The sequence below is a fragment of the Natator depressus genome, chromosome 12, assembly GCF_965152275.1.
Source record: "Natator depressus isolate rNatDep1 chromosome 12, rNatDep2.hap1, whole genome shotgun sequence".
Taxonomy (NCBI): Eukaryota; Metazoa; Chordata; order Testudines; family Cheloniidae; genus Natator; species Natator depressus.
Window position 1 is genome coordinate 1224849 of NC_134245.1, and position 20456 is coordinate 1245304.

The 20456-nt window shown below is 63.0% G+C and overlaps 1 protein-coding gene across 2 annotated transcripts in view; it reads left to right on the plus strand.

The window, feature by feature from the left end:
• The window catches only part of BCAR1 (BCAR1 scaffold protein, Cas family member), a 38879-nt gene extending 18457 nt beyond the window's left edge, over nt 1–20422 (plus strand). For both annotated transcript variants that reach the window (XM_074968304.1, XM_074968305.1), the window contains exons 2-7: nt 2576–3157; nt 12352–12513; nt 13164–13277; nt 14128–15243; nt 16746–16835; nt 17886–20422. In XM_074968304.1, coding sequence (XP_074824405.1) covers nt 2576–3157; nt 12352–12513; nt 13164–13277; nt 14128–15243; nt 16746–16835; nt 17886–18401 — 2580 coding nt within the window. In that variant the 3' untranslated portion in view covers nt 18402–20422. The remainder of the gene's footprint in view (nt 1–2575; nt 3158–12351; nt 12514–13163; nt 13278–14127; nt 15244–16745; nt 16836–17885) is intronic.
• Nucleotides 20423–20456: the final 34 nt, after the last annotated feature.

Consider the following 20456-nt stretch of genomic DNA (forward strand, 5'->3'; position numbering starts at 1 on the left):
TCCTGACCCGCAGCCCCCTGCTGTCTCAGCCCTGGGCTCCCCCCCAGAAGGCTCTGCCAGTGCCCCTTGATCCCAACCCAGAGCCCCCTGCTATCCCATCCCTGGGCTCCCCCCCGCTCTGCCAGTGCCCCTCACTTCTGACCCACAGCTGCGTGCTGTCCCAGCCCTGGGCTTCCCTCACACAGCTCTGCCAGTGCCCCTCAATACTGCCCCACAGCCCCAGCTATCCCAGCCCTGGATTCCTCCCTGCTTCTGCCCCCCAGCTCTGCCAGTGCCCCCCAGTCCCACTTGGAACAGTTTGTTTTGCAGAATCACACAGATGGAGGTGTGGCCCTTGGTGAGATGGGCAGATGGGACGTGCCCCCATTTGAGCCAGTCAGGTCGTTCTGGCTTTACCCAACGAGGTCTGAAGGCAGCTGGGTCTTGGGGGGGAGTCCCTTGCATCTTGGGACAGTGGAGGGGCCGTGTGAGGGATGTAGCTGTGCCCCTTGGGGGGTCGTGTGGAGGAACCTGCGTATGGGCTCAGTGCCTTGTGTTCCTCTTCCTGCCTGGATCCCAGCCCCGGGCCAGGAGCAGCAGCAAGCTGGGGCTGGCCAGGAAGCAGAGCGTCTGCCTGCAGTGTGGCGTGGGGGTGACTAATCCCCAGTCGGCGTCTCTGCCTGCGAACGGCCAGGAGCAGAGTGACTGTGCGTGGCTGTGTGCTGAGGGTTCTTTCCATCACTCAGCCCCTGGGCCAGGCTGGGTTATATTTGGAAGCATGACCAATGTGTCAGGGGCCTGAGGAACGCTGGCGAGTATTGGCTATCAGCGCCCCCGCACGGGGGAGGGAGCAGGAAATGGCTCACCAGGAGCAGGCTGCTCTCTGTGCCTGGGGCCTGATCCGGGGCACTGCCAGCCCTGCAGGAGCCCTGCCACGGGGCAGCTGGGCATCCCCAGCCCCACCGCCAGGTGACTCTGTGCCTCTCACGAAGCCTGTTCTCTCCAGTGCAAGCTGCAGTTGTCACATTCTCACCTGACTCCAGGAGCTGGGCTTTAAGGAAATCACCAAAGACCAGGAGCCTCGCTGTAAAACCATGTGAGCTGGCCACACTCAGTGTGCTCCCACAATTGTTTTCCCTCTTTGGACCCTTTCCCCAGGTAACCTTCGGTACAAGGACATCCCCTGAGCTAGCATGGCCCTTGGGGAAGGATGGGAGTGGGGATAAAGCACTGCAGTGGGGCCCTGGATTCCAGGCCCAGCTCTGCCATGGACTCTATGCGGGACCCTGGACAAGTCATGTTGTGCTGGGGTTCGAAACCCGCTCGGCTCCGATCCCCCACCCCTATGCACAACCCAGATTGCTAGAAGCTCCTGCCGTGTCTGGCTGGCTGCAAAAGCTGGCCCTAGCCTCTCATGCCTCAGTTTCCCCATTTGCAAAATGTTCCTCCATTCTGCCTGTTTTGGGTCCTTATTCTAGGCTCCCTGGGGCAGGGACTCCACCTCCAGGTGTCTGGGCAGTGTCTGTGCGTTGGCTGAGGATGAAAAACCCAACAGCAGCCAGGCTAATGATTCGGGTTTGTTCTGTGGGTGTGGGCATCACCCACCATGGGCCAGCCCCCACAGGGGATGGGCTGTGCCCCAAAGGGTTTGCAGTCTGGGGTGAGATTCCCACCAGGTGCAAATCACTGCAGCTCCTGTGTAGCCAATAGGCTAGATTCTGCAGTGGCATGAATGTGCTCAGCTCCATGGTGGTTAGCAAGGCTCCAATCTTACCCTTAATGTCAGATTCCCCTGTGGGAGGGGGGTCTAAATTGGTGGGACTGGGATGGGGGAGGACAAAGGATCTGGGAGCCCAGCTCCGGTTCCCTTCAGTAGGCCCTGGGTGTCCAACCACAGTGGTTTGTAAGCTGGCAGTACCCCATTAAGGGGCAGGCGCAACAGAGGCCTTGCTTGTCTCCCAGCAGATCTTGGGCACCCGCTGCATTGTGCCTGGTGGGGGTTCAGCAGAGCGCAGGGCAGGATGGAGGGACGCAGGCAGGTGCTGGGAGATGCTGGTGGAGCCCCGTTAGTGGATTTCTGACCAGGGTTGCTTGTTCATGGGGGCAGCCCTGCAGCCGGACGCTGGCACGTCTCTGTCCTGCTGGGGCATGGCTGGACCGGGGATGCTGGCTGTGGGCTGACCCTGCAGTTCTCTCGGGCCACTCAGTGTCACCACACAGGGTCCTCTTGCTAAGGACTGCCACAAAGGCCTTTTGCCGGCTGCATGGGCTCCATGGATATCGCTCAGGGCGGGGGTCACCCCGTGGACCTTCCAGCTGTCCGGGGAGCCTGGCGGCAGTGGGCACCTGTGGCCGCTTTGCAGGTGCCGGGGCGGGGAGCTGTGGCTGGGGATCCCTCATTCCCAGCCTCGCTGCTTTGGGAGGGTCCGGCCCAGCCCATAGAGCGCTGGGGGAGAGGAGGCCAAGGTCTCTCGGTGCCCCGCACCCAGATCCCCCAGCAACGGTGCTGGGTGGCGCGAGTGGCATGGGCTGCCGAGGGGCAGGAGGGCAGGGTCCCTGTGCGGCCAGCTCACCCTCCCTCGTCTCTCCCCCCCAGAATGTGCTGGCCAAGGCGCTGTACGACAACGTGTCCGAGTCCCCAGATGAGCTTTCCTTCCGGAAGGGCGACATCATGACAGTGCTGGAGCGCAACACGCAGGGCCTGGATGGCTGGTGGCTCTGCTCGCTGCACGGGCGCCAGGGCATTGTGCCCGGCAACCGCCTGAAGATCCTGGTGGGCATGTATGACAAGAAGCAGCAGGCGGGGTCTGGCCAAGGGCAAGCACCTTCCCACCAGCACGTGCTGCACCCCGCTGCCCGGCCGCCAGGGGACAGCATCTACCTGATCCCAGCCTTGAGCAAGGGACAGCCGGGCCTCTACCCGGGCTCTGCGCCAGGGGCGCCCTTCCCCTCGCCTCCAGCCAAGCAGCCGCTGACATATCCAAAGCAGCCACTGCTCCACACCTGCCAGGATATCTACCAGGTGCCCCCGTCGCAGAGCCACGCCCCGGACATCTCCGCCAGCCCCCCACAGGAGATCTACCAGGTGCCCCCGGCTGTGGGGCTGGGCCAGGACATCTACCAGGTGCCGCCGTCCTTGGACGTGAGGAGCTGGGAAGGGCCGAAGCCCCAGGGAAAGGTAGGACGCATCCCCACACGGTTCAGGGCCCAGTTCTGCTCTGCAGATTGCCCAAGGGCCCCGTGGCGGGATCCAGGCAGCTCTTCCAGTGCTGAGGCAGGAGCTGGAGGTGGGCACGATGGGCAGGGAATGTTTCTATTCCGGATACCCCCAGGATAGTTGGGAGCTCCCCCGGCCTTTGCTTTCCGGAGAGTTTGGGGGCAATCCTTCCCTTCTGGGGGCGCTGTGGGGCATTCAGGGTAATATCCCCACAGCCAGGCCCCCGCCCCTTTCAGGCTGGGTTTGCGCGCTGTGCCCCTCACCAGGGCGTCTGGGCTCCCAACATGGGATGCTGCGAGTCTCTGTTCCTCTGTGCCTGGAGTCCGGGGAGGGGGCCAGAGCGGGCATTAACCCCTTGACACCTGCCTGGTCTCCATGCACGTTGCAGCAGCCTGTGGGCTGCCCTTCCTTGGGCTTATTCCATGGTCCCCGAGGGCAGAGAATAGCCGCAGGGTGCTCTGGACACACCCCTGCATGCCTCCTGTGCCAGCTGTAGGGGCAGTGTGCCTGCTCCCTGACACTGGGGGCTCTCGGCGGGCCATCTCCACCCCATGGGGCATTGTCCCTGGAGGGACGCCACGTGGTGCAGGGGCCTGGCAGTGCTGTCTGGCGGTTAGAGCTGGGGACAAGGAGCGCGGCGTGATGTGGCTGGGTGATGTGGCCAGCTCCGGGCCACGATGGGTGCCGGGCCATGCTCTGACGCTGCCTGACTTCGTTAGACCCACTAACGAGCTGGGCAGGGACATGTGCCCGCCCCCCTGCCCATAATGATGCCAGCACCCGCCAGGGGGCACCTCTTTGTCCAGCGTTATCTAGCAGGGTCGTTTGCCACAGGGGGCCCAGCAGCTGGGCAGGGCTCAGATGCTGCTGGCAGGGGCTGGCACACCTGGGCACCAGAGCCCTGACACGGCTTTTCCTTGGGCTGTTTTCCAGGCTGTCATCCTGCCCAGCGCCCCCTGGGGGTGCAGCCGGGGGGGCTGGCTCCAGGGTCTCCTTGGCAGGGGGGTGGGCAGCGTGGCAGCTCTGGGGAGAGAGATCACCGCCTGGGCATGCAGCACTCTCCCCAGCTGCCAGGCCTAGGAGGTGGGTCTCCTGTGGCCCGTGCTACGAGGCTGGGGGGACAGGGCAGGCACTGGGAGGCTCCGGGAAGCAGTGTCCCCAGATCGAGCTGCTGGGGCAGCGGGCGGTTCTGTGTCTGGGTGCCAGCTGGTCCTGGAGGTGGGTTTGAGTCCCACCCATGTTTGTGGCACCCAGCCCGTGGATGTAGCTGTAGGGGGCAAGAGGCGCTGGCTGGGCTGGGCCCATCCCTCCTGCCTGTCTCTGGTGGTTGTGCCAGCCGCAGGGAAGGATTCATGGGCGCTATGCTACAGAGGGAGTGAGGGAAAAGCCAGGGGCCCCAGCTTGCATCTCTGCTCCCAGCAATGGTCTGGTAGATGCTGCTGCCAGGTACCCAGCATGCCCTTTGCTCACAAGGTCGCAGGGTGAGAGTCACGGCTCCTGAACCCCGCGGGCAGAGTGCTGGTGGCCAGGCACAGGGCCTGCCATGCCCCAGCCGGAGGTTGAGGGGCACAGCTCAGTGAGTGCTTTGCTTCTTGGGAAATTCAGCCCCACAGGCTCTGAGTCGCCAGGCCCTGGGCAGGGCAGAGCCCTGTCTGTTGAGAGCTTTGTGGGAAGCCCTGAAGAGGGGCCAGATTTAAGTTGGGGTGTTACAGACCTGGAACATCCTGCTGGACGGGGCAAGGGGGCAAGCAGGCTCTGTGGTCCGACCACAGTGCTGGGGAAACCAGCTGGTGCCCCAGGGCCAAGCCAAGCACAGCTGGCACCAAGCGACCCCGGTGTCCTGGGGGAGGGAAGAAGGCAGGAGAGCATGCGTGGATCAGGGAACTAGGCGCCTCTCTGCCATACACTGGCCATGTTGGGGTGCAGGACAGCTCACATCTTGTCTCAGGACGAGGCCCTCTGCCAGCATCCCAGCAGTGACAAGCAACGGTTATCTTGGGGTTGCTGGCAGCTGAGATCTGGCCTACTGCGCCCTGGGTCTGAGCCAGTGCAGTGAACACATGGCCCTGTGGGTGGGGAGCCCCAGGTTCTGTTCGAGGCTCTGCTGATGACTTCAGCTGCCACCCTGCCTCAGTTTCTCTACCTGTCAAGTGGAGGCCTTATCAAGCTCTGTGATGGGGAGTGGCCGCGCCAGCCTCCTGGTCTGGGTTTACGTGCCGGATGTAGATGTCATAAAATCTCCGGCCGTTTCTGTACAAGCGAGCGCTCCCCAGGGCTGGGCAGGCAGGAAGGGCCTGTAAGTTAGCGAGCTTTTTGCAGGGCCCCGTTAATGCAAATCCCTAGCTGGGGATCTCAAAGCGCTTTCCAGTGCAGGGTCAATGTTGTCATCTGTAAGATGGGGAAACTAAGGCACAGAGGGGGGACGTCACTTGCCCAAAGTCCTCCAGCCAGCTCGTGGCAGGGCTGGGAATAGAGCTCGGGTCTCCTGAGTCATAGGCTGGGGCTCTGGCCACTGTGCCTCACTGCCTACCCTTAAAGCGCCTCTTACACCTGTCCCCAGTGAGTTCTGCTGTTGGTGAATTGTCAAGAGCCCTGTGCTGAGGCTGCCCTGGGATGGCTGGGTAGCCGATGAGTGGGGGCTGCAGCCTCCCAGCAAGTGCTGGACACATGGGGGAGCCATGAGGGGGTTCGGGGAGCAGCGGGGAGGCTGTGTCCATGCCTGAGAGCTGTTGGAAGGGCTTGCACTTCTGGGTGAAGCCAGCCTCTGCTGGGAGTGGGCAGGAGCCTGGTTCAGCTTGTGCCATGGCTGCTTTGGGTAGGGTCTGGCACCTTCCTCTGCTGCAGGCCCCTGCCCTGGGCTGGGCTGAACCTCGTCTCGGGTCCCAGCCACTCCCAGCTCGGCCGTGGCAAGGTCTGGGCTGATCCCTGAGAGGCTCTGCCGGAGGCAGACGAGTTTAAACCCCTCAGGGCTGGCGAACATCCTGGGACCCCCTCCTACCTCTGTGTCCTCAGGCAGAGGGTTCTGGGCACTGGAGGGGCTCTGGTGGGACAGGAACTGTCCATGTGAGGGGGCTGGATCTCAGTGAGACAGAGTGGTGTGGTTCTGCTGTGCCCATCGGCCCGTTCCCGGTGGGCGCCCTGGCATAGCGCCCTGGGTGCTGAGCTCACGCCACCCTCACCCACTGAAGCTGGCTCTTCTGGAAGTCAGACATTGTGCAAATCCGGCCTTGTGTCCGGGGGCTAGCTGGGGTGCAGCTTACCTGGGGGGGGTGGTCTCACGGCTGGGCTGAGCCGATGCCGCCTCCTCCCCCTTCTCCCGAGGAGACGCCCACGCTGGCCATGCCCATGGCTGGGTTCTGCTGGCTGTCCTGCTGGCTCGCTTGCCCCGGGGCTCCGTGCCAAGGCCGTGTGCCCTGTACCCAGGGCCCCCACCAGGGCTCTCCAGGACCTGGCAGAGGGTGTCTCGGTGGAGTTGGCTGGGGTCAGCGCCGTCGTGCCTGGGACCCCAATCCTGAACTGCTCTGGGGTCCATGTGGCTGTGCCGGGGGAGGGCTCAGCTATGGGCAGGATCAGGGCCTGGATCCTGGTCCCTACCTGTGGCAGGAGCTAGGCCATCCCCCACCTGCCCTTGCCCGGCAGCCTGACCTTGAGGCTGGGCCTGACACCGCAGCTGCCAAGGCCGAGTATGTGGTATTGAAGCTTGGCCTGTGACCAGCCGAGCCTGGAGTCTGTTACCTTCCTGTCCTGCTCCCAGCAGCTGGCCTCAGCAGGCGAGCGCCAGCTGTAGCAGGAGCCGGAGGGGCTGCCTCTTCCCCCAGCTCACACCAAGGTTGGGGGGGCGTGGTGGGGAGCTGACGTAAGGCCTGGCTGTGCCCAGTGGCTCCACCTGGCTGAACCACGGCCGGCACTGGGTGGAAAGGTGGGAGGCTGTGGGAGTGAGGAGCACTGTCATCCCATCCTGTTGGAGATTCTCAGTCCCCCGATCCCTGCCCTGTGGGGGACATGCCCCTCTGCACTGCCCAGCCCCCAGGCACATTAGAGCAGCCTCAGGGCTGTTCCAGCTTGTGCTCTGCTTCCTGGGGAGCCCAGAATGGATATATGGGGGGATAGAGGGCTGGGGATGGGTAGGGGGTGGTTGGAGGGGTGTGTACAGAGGTATGAATGGTTAGAGAAAGGTCGGGGGGTGGATGCAGGGAAAGTGTGATGTGTCTGGGTAGCTAGAGGAGTGTGTACGGGGAGCTGGGGGTGGGTATGGGGGGCTGGAGGGGTGTGGACGGGGGCTGGGGGGGCAGCGGTGGAGGGGGATCGAGGGGTGTGTATGGGGTGCTAGGGCATGAGCCAGCCGGAGCGGCTGGATGGCTTCTCATGCCACCCTCAGAGCAACCAGGATCCGAAACCCCTGGCAGAGCCGGGATACGAAGCCCCTGCTCCCAGCAGGCCTGGCAGCTGGGGTGGGGGGCAGTTCTGTGGGTGTTGCCTTGTGGCTGACCCCATCGCCCTGGTGCTCAGCCCCTCCATGTGCAGCCCCGGGCTGGGCAGGCTGCAGGACACGCCCCTTGCACAGGTGTGATTCGCTGCTGCCAAACCCTGCTCCAGGGGTCCCCCATGGGAGTGGGGGGCTGGAACCCTGAGCTCCGAAAGCCCCAGTCCCTCCCCCTGCAGCGAGGGGACGGGGCCCTTAGCTGGAGTGGCTAGCCGATTCCCACCCCTGCCCCACAGGGCAGCCCACGTGTGGAAGCACCGCCCAGTAAAGCTGTAAGCTACACCCCAGAGAAGTGAAACCCACCAGCCCCTTAGTGCCAGGGCAGCTAATCCATGCCAATCAGAGCAGCCTGGCTGAGCCTTTACAGGGGCTGGGGAGCAAAATCACAGGCTGGCAGCTGGCCTGGCTGCTGGTGCCCTCCGCAATCTCAGGAGGAGGCCGTCCCTGCCTCCAAGGGTTTGTCTTGCAGGGGAAGCAGCTGCTGGGGAAGGGTGGGGGGAATTCCCCAGTACAATCTGGGGCCAGAGGCTGCTGCTCCCCAGATCTGTTAAGCCTTGAATTTCTGGTGTCAGCTGTCACTTGAGAGCAAACGTTACATCTGCTGGTCGGGATCGAGGGGCAGATGGGGGTGGGAAGTCCTGGGCTAGGAAGGCAGCGGGCTGCAGGTTGGGATTGAGGGGCATTGGCAGAGCTGGGATAGTTGGGGGCTGTGGGTGGAACCTTGCCTAGATACCTGCCCCCCTCCTCAGTGTGCAGGGTATGCGCACAGACATGCACCCTGGGACTCGGGTACCCCCATGAACCCCCGCTGCTCAGGGGAACCCCAGCTACCTCCTGCCCCCAGGGGCTGCTCTGAGCCCCAAGCACTAATGGATCCCTTAGGTCCCCCCAGGGGATGCAGGAGTCAAGAGGAAGGGGGTGGAGCCTGCTAGGTCCATGCCTCCCTGGGGAGGGCCCCCAGCCAGCCAGCTCTGGAGTTCTCTGTGCCATTCAGTGTGTTTACAGTGCTACAAACTGTCTCTTCTGCGAGACAGCTAGTGGTATCCCCTACACCCAGAGCTGCGATGGTGCCAGATGCCAATTTCACTAGCTGCACTGGTGCACCCATAAGCCACACGCAGACAGACGGCCGCCCGCAGATGTGCCCATGCCCAGAAGCAGGCAGGTGCGCACAGACATGCACACAGACACACGTGCACACAGACAAGCAGACGTGCACACAGTCCGACGCAGACACACGTGCACGCAGATGTGCACACACACACGTGCACACAGACTTGCACGCAGACATGTACACACGTGCATGCAGACGTGTACACAGACATGCCCATGCCCTGAAGCAGGCAGGCGCACGCATAGGCATGGGTGGTAGGCTGGGAATGCCTGCTGCTACAGGGATTGTGCCCCCAGGACCGAAGGCTCAAGTGCAGGGGCACACCAGGCATAACCCTCCTGCCCAAAGCCTGGGGCAGACTCCTCCCTGGTGTTGGCCAGGGAGCCAGCCTGGCCCGTGCTTCCCAGAGCAGGTGCACCAAGGCAGCAGCTACTCTGCAAGGTGCCAGCGTGGGCTGATCGTCCTTGGCAAAGCTCCCCAGGTTGGGGGCAGCCTTTGCAGCTCTGGGGCAGAGGCTGGCTCCAGCACCAGGCTAACAGCCCATGCCAGGGATGGCCCTGTCAGCACCCTTGGCACAGGCACTGGGAGGGAGACATGACCTGTCTCTGGGCATGGCTCATGGGGAGTCCTGGCTCCGCCTGGCCCTCTAGCCAGGCGCACTGAGAGCAGGGCAATCCTGCCACCCTGGTAAGGCCATAAAGGCAAAGGGCAATCGGGATAAAATACAGCCCAGTTTTACAGCAGGGCAATCACTCTGCAGCTCTAATGGGTTGCCAGTGAGGCATCAGATAGCGCCCTGGGGGGCTGTTAGTCACATGGGAGGAGCTGGGGATTACGTGGGGAACTGAACGGTCGGTAAGGAGCGAATATTAGGAGCGAATATCCCCAACGGCCGGGGCAGGCTCTAAGTCACTACCGAGGATTCTTTCCCAGCTGTCTGGCTGCTGGGTCTCGCCCACATGCCCAGGTCTAACTGATGGCTGTATTTGGGTGGGGAAGGAACTTTCCCTGGGTCAGATTGACAGAGACTCTGCAGTGTGGGGCAGGGTCACTTGCTGGGTTGAACTAGAGTAAATGGTGGATTCTCTGTAACTTGACATCTTTAAATGAAGATTTGAGGACATCAGTGACTCAGCCAGAGGTTAGGGGTCTGTTACAGGAGTGGATGAGGTTCTGTGGCCTGCAATGTGCAGGAGGTCAGACCAGATGGCGCCTTCTGGCTTTAAGATCGGTGAGGAGCAAAGCGGGCTGCCAGAGCCGGGATTGCACTGGGCACCCTTTGACCTGCAAGCCAGCCCAGGGGTGCTGCAGGGCTCGCTCCCCACAGCCCAGGCCCTAGAAACAGGGGTGCAATCCCTCAGCCCAAACTGGCCATGGCCAGCACGCAGCAATGTGTACAGACAGCAGGCGGCTCCAGGCCCAGTGCCCCAGGCGGGAGGACCACTCCAGGACGCTGCCTGCCCAGCACGGGCCCATGCACTCAGCTGTGCAAACACCATCCGGGGGAAGCTATGCCAAGCGAGCTGCGTCCTGCAGGCCTAAGCCCCAGCCCCCCACTGCTCGCATCAGGGGCTGACCCACGTGCAGGGAGCACATTGCAGTGGAGGGACCGGGGGGTGCTGGGGTGTTATCAGCCCCAAACCACTGTGGTTTGACACAACAACATAGACACACACACACACTGTCCTATCCCAGCCCTGGGCTCTCCCCAGCGCTGCCGCTGCCCCTCTACCCACAGGTTAATGTTCTTGTCACTTGGGTCCTGATATGCCCAACTCCCATGGGTCGGCTGTAGGCCAGAGTGGGGCCCAGGCCAGCTTTAGGCCCTGTGCGGCTGGTAGAACCCTGGCAGTGGTGTGTGCAGAGGACAGCAGCCCTGGCTGGTCCTTCGCCTTTCAGCCACTGCCTTTTCTCCCATGGCTGGCTGCTCCTGCCTGGGGCATGGCTACGCCCACTGAGCCACACTCCCTGTGGCATGGGAGCACCTCACAGCCCCCGGGAGCCCAGGCAGGGCTCGTGCTCCCACTCAGCAGTAGGGGAAACTGAGGCACATCTCCAGAGTCATCTGGGCATGTCTGTGGTCAATTTGGGGTTGGAACCTGGGTCTGCTAAGTACCTGTTTTCAGCCTAACCACCAGACTGTCGTTCCTTCTCCGGCAGCCCTCTCCTCATACGCTGGGCTGGGTCTGGGCATGGCAACAGCATGCTCCCAAACGCACAGCCCTCTCTCCCCTCCCCCACACGTACCCCCTCCCACAAACAGTCCTGTCTCCTCCTCCCCTGTGCAGCCCCCTTCTCCGCCTCCCAACCGCCCAGGGAAGCTCCCTGCGGAGCTGGCTCCCATCTGCCGTCTGTTGTCCCATTCCATGGGGAGTGTTGCAGCCCCCCGTCCCACCCCAGCTCCAGCTGGCTCTGATCAGCAGCTCAATGAGCGGACCCCACTGGCATGTAAATGTGGGCTGGGTTCGGACCCCGCCACGGTGCCAGCTGGCCCAAGCCATGTGGCACAGCTGGGTACACCTGGGCCCCCGCCTCCCTCTCGCTTTCATCCAGCCCCGCAGCCGGTGCATTCCTCGCCATGCCACAGGCAGACTCCAGAGGGCTACATGACCCTGTCCTTGCCCAGCCATGGAGAGTGACAGAGACGGGCACGGAGCCCTTTGCCCTCACGCCCTTCTCTGCCTCTCACTGGCTCACAGGGCTGGGGTAAATAGCGGGAGAAGCCGGGCTGGCTCTGCCTTGGGCTGATAGTGAGTCCCACCCACCTCCCATCGCCTCCAGGGAGGCTGGACTTGCAGCTGTGGCTCTTGGGCCACCTGGGTTCCTGGCTTCATCGCGGTCTCTCTGTAGCACCCAGAACGTGCTCCGTGGTCTCTCTGAGCCTCAGTCCCCCCAAAACAGGGCGGCACTCCTCCCTTCGCCAGCCTCGCATGTGAGCTCTTGGGGAGGGGCTCTCCCACCAGCCCCGGGCTGCCAACTGGGGCCCTGGCCACTCTTGTGAGGCCGGTGGTGCCAGCTGCTGCTCACCATGTGCCCAACTGCATTGGAGGAGCCCTGCCCGCATTGTAGCTGCCCCCCCGCCCCAGCTCCCACCCGCTGTCAGCACATCCAGGGAGCTCGGCAGCTGGCTTGTTTTGTTCCTCCAGAGGCATCCCACAGCTGTGACCGGCTCCCTCTGGCTGGCTGTGCCGGGCCAGCTGGCAGCAGCTGCAGGCTCTGGCATTGCCACTCCCAGGTGAGCAGGATGGGGACGAGGAGCAGTTCAGGAGGCAGAGCTGGCTGCCGAACATCCGTCCCCTGCACCAATGTGAACAGGGGACACCAGGCGTGTGGGGGGGTTGCCCATCGGCCTGGAGCTGGGATGGGGGCACTTACTGTGGGCACTGCCCCTTGTTCAGTGCCTAGGCAGGAGCTCCTGGGTGCAGAACCCCCACAGTTTCTCTTCTCTGCTCCCCAGAGCCGCCGCCCACCCGTACCGGGAGAGACTCTGCTCCCCCCGGGCTGGGGGCACCTGTGCTGCGTGGCAGCACCCTGCTCACCCCCTGTGCTCCCTTCCAGGTGGTGGTGCCCACTCGGGTGGGGCAGGTCTACATCTACGACTCACCCAAAGGCGAGCAGGACGAGTACGACATCCCACGGCACCTCCTCGCCTCCGGGCCCCAGGAGATCTACGATGTGCCCCCTGTCCGGGGGGTACTCGCCAGCCAGTACAGCCAGGAGGTGAGGCCCTGTGCCGGCAGGTGGGCAGGCTGGGAGGCCTGTGTGGGTGTGGGTGTGGGTGTGGCCTGGCGTGGCTAGCTAGCTGCCCCTCCCCCTCCCTCATCCCATAGGTGCTCTCCCCATGCCCCTGACTTTGTCCACCTGGGCCTGGGGGCAGAGCTTCTTCAGGGGTACTCTGGCTCTTGTGTCCTTACTCATCCACCAGGGGGTGACAAGCAGGGCAGGAACTCTCTCTTCCCCGACTGGTCCAAGGCTCTCCAATGATGCTGAAAAGAGGGCAGATTCCAGTGTGATTAGCATGTGGAACTCCCTACCACATGAAGTGTCCAGGACCTAGACTGTAGCAAGCTTCAAAGAGATTTGTGGTTAGTGCTAGCAAAGGCAGAAGGGATACTAATCGATCAGGCTCAACTGGAGGCCATCTATAGGATGAGAGTGTTATGGGGGACAGATGACCCTTCCCCTGTCTCTCTATTGTGGGGCCCATGAACCTTCCTTCCTGGCCGCTGTCAGCCAGGCTCCTGGGCTCGGGGCAGTGGGGCTGAGCCATCCGACTGTCCTGGTGTCCCTAGGGATACGCGTGGCTACGTGCAGGTGCCCGGGCGTGCACAAGCCGCAGGAACCAATGCCATTGCTTGCTGCACTTGCAGGTCTACGACACCCCCCCAATGGCAGTGAAGGGCCCCACCAGCCGGGAGCTCGGCCAGGAGATCTATGACGTGCCGCCCAGTGTGGAGAAGGCCCTGCCCCAGGGCCCCCAAACTGTGAGTGGGCCAAGGGGGTCTGAATGCGGGCAGGAGAGCATAGGAAATCCTTTGGGAGCCCAGCCCTGAGGCAGGCAGTTTGCGCTCCCTGGCATGCCCCAGCACTAAGCCTTGCCTGGCTCTGCAGCGTGGTGGCACCATGCCGGCCCCCACATGGGAGGAGGCAGGGCACAGCACAGGATTTCCGCAGGCAAGCAGGGGTGGGCGCCTGGGGTTGCTAGAGCAGGGGGCTCAGTGGGAACTGGCAGCAGGGACTGGGGGGCAGGTCCCAGCCTCCAAGAAGTGCCAGGCGGGCCCCACAACCACCAGAGTGGCTTCAAAGCCACCAGATTTCTGAAAAATAATAAATATTGGGCAGTTTTCTGACCCCTCGGGGCTTCACCACAGCGTCTGTTCCGACACCAAGAAGGGGCACGGGCAGGCCTGGGCACTGACAGCGGGAAGGGGCACGGGCAGGTGGGAAGGGGCACGGGCAGGCCTGGGCACTGACAGCGGGAAGGGGCACGGGCAGGTGGGAAGGGGCACGGGCAGGGCTGGGCACTGACAGCGGGAAGGGGCACGGGCAGGTGGGAAGGGGCATGGGCAGGCCTGGGCACTGACAGCGGGAAGGGGCACGGGCAGGTGGGAAGGGGCACGGGCAGGCCTGGGCACTGACAGCGGGAAGGGGCATGGGCAGGGCTGGGCGATGTATGCAGAACAGGGCATGGGAACGACCGGACTTTACATGCAGGAAGGGGCACGGGCAAGGCTGGGCGCGGGCAGTAGGAAGGGGCATGAGCAGGGCTGGGCGCAGGCGGTAGGAAGGGGCGCAGGCAGGGCCGGGCGCTCACAGCTGCTGTCCCCCATGCAGGTGTATGACGTCCCCCCATCCGTGAGCAAGGACGTCCCAGACGGCCCCTCCCGAGAGGAGACCTACGACGTGCCCCCCGCCTTTGCCAAGCCAAAGGAGCTGGACCTACCTCCGCCGGCCCTGCCCGAGGACGTGTACGACGTGCCGCCGGTGGCAGGGAAGGGCGCCCCCGAGGCCCCCTTCCCGCAGGAGATCTACGACGTACCGCCCGGCCTGCGGAAGCCGGTGGGGCCTGCGCAGGACGTGTACGATGTGCCCCGGGAGCTGCACGCTAGCAGCCTGGACGCCGAGGGCGAGTACATCTATGACGTGCCACCGCAGGTGGACCGGGAGGCCAGGGCGGGCGATGCCAAACGCCTCTCGGCCTCCAGCACAGGGAGCACCCGCAGCAATGTCTCCAGCTCCTCGCTGGACGTGGGGCTGGGCAAGGAGGCGCCCAAGGAGCTGGGCCTGGACCTGGACGTGGCCATGGAGCTGTTGACCCGGCTCCAGCACCACATCAGCGGTTCCGTCTCCTACCTCATGTCCTTCATCAGCACCGGCTGGCGTAGCCCAGAGCAGCTGGAGCTCCATGCACCCAGCCTCCGGGCAGCAGCCGAGGGCATCAAGGGGGCACTGCGGGACCTGCTGGAGTTTGCCCGCGGGGCCGTGGGCAACGCGGCCCAGGCCTCCGACCGTGCCCTGCACGCCAAGCTCAGCAAGCAGCTGCAGAAGATGGAGGACGTGTACCAGGCCCTGCTGCGGCACAGCCAGGCGCTGGATGGCTGTGGCTGGGCCCCCAGCGCGCTAGTGTCCGGCAAGCCAGGCGGCACCGACGACCTGGACCGCCTGGTGATGTACTCGCGGGGCATCCCTGATGACACCAAGCAGCTGGCGTCCTTCCTTCATGGCAACGCCTCCCTGCTCTTCAGACGGGGTAAGCTGCCGGCGGACAGCCCAGACGCCAGCCTGCTCCTCGCCAGCCACCCCCCGCTGGCGCCCATCGACAAGGCCAGCAGCATCCAGTCGCGGCCCCTGCCCTCCCCGCCCAAGTTCTTGGCGCAGGACTCACCCGACGGGCCATACGAGAACAGCGAGAGCGGCTGGATGGAGGACTATGACTACGTGCACCTGCAGGTGGGCAGCGGGGGGGCACCCCAGGCAGAGTGGGGGCCTCGGCTTGCTCTGGAGGGAGGCACATCTCACTGGGGGCACCCCAGTCCCCCCTGACTGAGACAGTCCTCCCCCATTGCTCCTCCCCCTCCCATGAGGCCTCTCTTTCTCCTGCCTCTCCCTCCAGCACTGCCACCTCTGCCCCGGGCACAGAGCTGGTGCCCCCAGGCGGGGTGTCTTGAAATGTACCTGGGCCTCACCCACTCGGTGCCCCTGTGCCCAGCCCCGCCGGGGGAGCCGTGGGTCCAGCTGGGACTGACTCCTGGGAAGGCCGTGGGAGCAGGGACTGGTGCCTGCTGCTTGCCACCACCCAGCACCGTTGCTTCCTTCCCTGGCAAACTGGCCTGGCCAGGGGGTTCCCACGTCCCAAGCCGGGTAAGGGGGTCGCGGGGTGAGCCTGGGCTGGGCAGGTTCCCTAAGGCCTAGATGCTGGGCACCGTGGCGAAAGTAGGGTTCCTTGCCCCTTTGACAGTCTATAGGCCCATGCTTGTTGGGCTCCCTCCCCCTATTTGGGGGGCTGAAGGGGGCCTTCAGTCTGCTGGGTCCTTGAGGATCCCTCTCCATGTGCCCCGTAACTGCCTCCCAGGTGCCCACGCGCTGGCTGCGCTTCCTCCACAGCAGCTGCTCCCGGGGGGCCGTGTGGACGCAGCCCCTGCCTGGGGCTAGCCAAGCCGGGGGGGCGGTGAGTCTCCCTCCCTTCCGCCTGGCCGGGTCCTCCAGCCCAAGTCCTGTTGGGCATCTCCCCTTGGTAGGCCACGGGGCTGGGCACCCAGCCAGCCAGTGCGGTTTGATGAGCTTGGCGTGTGCCATCTGGGACCCATGGGTCTCAGCCAGCCTGGGTGGGAGTTTGGCCAGCCAGCCTTCTCCAGCTGTGAGCCTGCAGCGCCACTGCATGGCCTCCTGCAGGACTGCACCCGGGCTGCAGCACTAAAGCCAGCTGTGTGTGTAGCGGGAGAGCTGGGCGTGCTGGTCCCACCTGTCCCATGCCCTGCTCTGAGGGGTGGGGCATTGCATGCTGGAGCTGCAGAGGGGCAGCTGCCTCTCGAGTTCCTCACGGGGTGGCTGCAATCCGCCCCCTCATGGGAGCCCTCAGTACCCACCTGGGGCTCATGGCAGGCAGGCTGGGCTCCCAGTCCCTTGTCACCACAGAGTCCAGGGCATAGGCAGCCCCCCAGGGCCAGTAGCTGGAGAGCCAGACCCTGCCCGTTCTGGAGGAGAGGGGCATGGGGGGGGGCTAGGAACTGGGACATAGAGCTGTCACCCAGGGTGAGGGCTCCCCAGGCCGGGAGAGGGTGACTGTGCCAGGCCAGCCCCATTCATCGCGTGCTCCGTGCCAGAGAGAGGGCATCCTGGATCTCTGCCCTGGTGTGGGACGGGCTCCCACCAGGGGAACCCCACAGTGGGCTGTGATGAAGGGACCCTCCCACTCATGGCCATTACTCACCCCCTGGCCTCCCTTCTTCCAGGGCAAGGAGGAGTTTGAGAAAACCCAGAAGGAGCTGCTGGAAAAAGGCAACATCATGCGGCAGGGCAAGGGGCAGCTGGAGCAGCAGCAGGTACCAGGGCCCAGCCCTCTCGGGGGGACTCCCACCCCCTCAGCCCCCTGACAGGAGCCTGGGGAGCACAGGCAGGGGCTTGGCTAGCAATGGGAAGTGCTCTCTGCTGTAGATGGCTCTCCCCAAGCAGGGCCCAGCTCTTTGCCCAGGCCCCTCCTGACCTGACATTGACGGCGCAGCCCCCGTGTCAGGCAGATCCACGCACTCGTGTGTGCGCCCCAGCTCGTCCTGTCTCCCGAAGGAGATCCTCTGTCTTTGGGGGAATTCTCCTGAAGGCAAAAGGGGCCTGAGGCTGCCCTGTTCCCAATCCTAGGGGCTGGGTAATACAAATAATAAACAATAACGGGATCCAGCCCCTGGGGAACTCTGGGCCGAAGGATGCTATCAAGCCAAGTCCAGACTCCAGCGCACACAGCAGTTCCCTACTCTGCCCCTTTGACTTGCTGGGGGCAGTACAGACATTCAGGAGGCAGGTTTAGCCATTCTGCAATTGGAATTAATGCTGTGGACAATGTGTGAGGCAGGTCAGACTCTGGCTCCCTCCCCCATGGCCAGGCCTGCCCTGCAGGGCCCACAGGGGCAGACTCCGGTTCCCTCCCCTGTGGCCAGGTTGGCCCTGCAGGGCCCACGGGGACAGACTCTGGCTTCCTCCCCCATGGCTGCGCTTTTATCTGAGCCTCGCTGCTCCCCTTTCCCTTGGTGCCTAGGACTGGGGCTCTGAACACACGTGCTTGCAGTGGGGTGTCTGTCCATGCCACAGTCGGTGAGTAGCGCCAAGCCCGGGCATGCCAACCCCACTGCTATCAGCCAGCATGGACTTGGGGCCTTTGACACTAAGACAGAGATTTTCAAGAACAATGGGAGTTGGCTCCTAATCCCCTTGGGCAGCGCTGACGGTGCCAGGCTGCAGCGCAGGTGCATGGTAGTGACTCCTCTGGCTGTGTCGGTAGCTGTTACGGGAGCCAGCCACTGGGGGAGGGGGCACTTTGTCGCACTCAGCCAGGCCTGGCCACACCCTGTTCCTAACGTGCTATCTGTCTCCCCCTATAGTTGAAGCAGTTTGAGCGGCTGGAGCAGGAGGTCACGCGCCCCATTGACAATGACCTCTCCAGCTGGACACCGCCGCAGCACTATGCCCAGGTGCAGGGCGGCAGTGCCCTGTGCCCCTCTGACCGCCAGTTGCTCCTCTTCTACCTGGAGCAATGCGAGGCCAACCTCACCACACTCACCAACGCCGTGGATGCCTTCTTCACTGCCGTGGGCACCAACCAGCCACCCAAGATCTTCGTGGCCCACAGCAAGTTCGTCATCCTCAGTGCCCACAAGCTGGTGTTCATCGGCGACACCCTGTCGCGCCAGGCCCGGGCACAGGACGTGCGCCACAAGGTCACCCACTATAGCAACCTACTGTGCAACATGCTCAAGGAGATTGTGGTGACCACCAAGGCCGCCGCCCTCCACTACCCGTCCCCCTCTGCCGCCAAGGACATGGTGGAGCGGGTCAAAGACCTGGCCAACAGCACGCAGCAGTTCAGGATGGTGCTGGGGCAGCTGGCGGCCATGTGACGGCCTCACCGGTTCACACCACACTGGGAACTCCTCGGAGAGATCAGTCTACTATTAATGACTGCCTCTGTGGATGCGCAGCGGAGCACGAGAGGCGTGTAAATGGGCTTGTAAATATTTAAAGAGACTCCCATGGGGGGGATAAAGGGGGGGCACAAAACAAGCGACGACGCTGGGCTCCTGTTTGCTCCTCCCCTTTTCCCTAAAGAGCAAGATAGTTTTTAGGCCGCGCCAGTGATTCATTAAGGGTGCTTCGAGGTGAAAGGCTGGAGAGCCAGGACAGAGGCTGTACCCTCGGAAAGAAGAGGGGGCCCTGGGCCCCCCGTAACGAAGCCACGGAGGCAAATCATCATTGTCCGTGATGGATTCAGGCTGTGTTGGGCCAATGGGCGATATTTAAAAAAAGAACTAGAATTTGAATGGGAGCAATGCAATTAGAGCGGGCGCAAGCAATCGAAGGGAAGTCCAGTAGTGTCAGCCAACAGTTAGGGGCGAGTGTGATTTCCATTGACTTTGGGGCCTGATCTAATTAATGAGATCTCTCTCTGCTAATTGACAGACATTTAATTGTGCAGAACGAATCAATCCAATGGTATCTGGGTGGAGATGAAAAGGAAACTGGTCAAACTGTAAGCCGGAGGAGTGTCTGTGTGTCCACTGCTGGGCCCGACAGACAGCCCCTGGGGGTGACAGGATGGACGCAGGGAGGTGCGCCTCACCGTGGCATATCACGGCTGGGGTTTGCTAAGATCGGCTGTAGCAGAAATGCTAAACGAAATTGGTGCCTTGAAATGTGCGGGTTCCCTCCTGGCCTGTTGGGATACTCGTTGCCATGGAGCCTGCTGGCATGGCAGCATAAAGGTTTGCCTAGAGCCCCTCTGCCTTGGTTGTGTTGGGGGGGCTGGTGTGTGAGCGTTGCCTGGACTGCGGAGGAGATGGGATCCCACGTTCTCACGGCAGATGGAGACGGGCGAACACCTCTTTTTCCCCTGGGAGCTCCTAAGGCACAGGCTGGAGTCAGGAAGCCCCCCAAGTGCCTGTCTGATGAGGCCATTATCTCAGTGCCCTCTGTGGTCCCTCGGTGCTCACCAGCTAAGCAGTGTGGGGCTGGGTCACTAAGAACGGGAGACCCACTGGCGGTGGTGGGTCCCTGGGGGTTGCCCATCTCGTGGAGTCCGTACCAAGCCCATACCCCAGCCGTGGGTGCCAGCGGGTGCTGTGCTGCTGTGTCAGCTCTCATGAGATGCAACACAGAGGCTCTGGCTAAGGGGCCACTGAAGCTCCTGTTGCACCCAGTAAGAGATGCGTGCATTCCACTCGCCTCTGGGATTAGCCCACTGAGGTGTGGCATTCCTGTGTGCTGATAAACAGCTGCCAGGTTCCACCCCAGAGGTGGCTGCATGTTGCTGGCAGGGAAGCAGATTGCTGCATAGAGCTTGCCAAGGGTTTTGTGATCCTATGAGGGTGAAAGACACTGTGTAAATGTCGGGTGTTGTTGTTCTTCTCCATCCCTAACTCCTGTGGCCACAGCACTTGACTAGGACATCTCATTGAGGTTTGCCCAGCTCCCAGCACTCTCCTCAGCTGGGTTCTTTCCTGCCCATGGTTAATCAGGATGTAGGCCCTGATCCCCTTAGCCCATGCAGAGTTGCTCTGGCCTAGAAGGGGCACACTGTGGGCACAGGATTGGCATATGCTGCTGCTGCCTGACGGGGAACTGAGTGCAGCCTGCTTGTTCACGGCTCTCAGCTGGGGGAAATGGGGGTGAGCAGGAAACTCAGCGGGAAAGACCAGGGCACCCTGGGTAAAGATTTGGGGGTCATGGTGCATAATCTGCTGAAATGAGCTCCGCATGCAGCGCTGTGGCCAGAAGGGCTCCTGCCATCCAGGGGTGCAGAAGTGGGGGAATCTCGAGTCGGAGCAGAGAGGTTCTTTGATCTCTGCATGTGGCCCTGGTGCAGCCGTTGCTGGAATCCTGTGTCCAGTTGTGGTGTGCACAGTTCAAGAAGGATGTTGATAAATTGGAGAGGGGCAGAGAAGAGCCATGAGAATGAT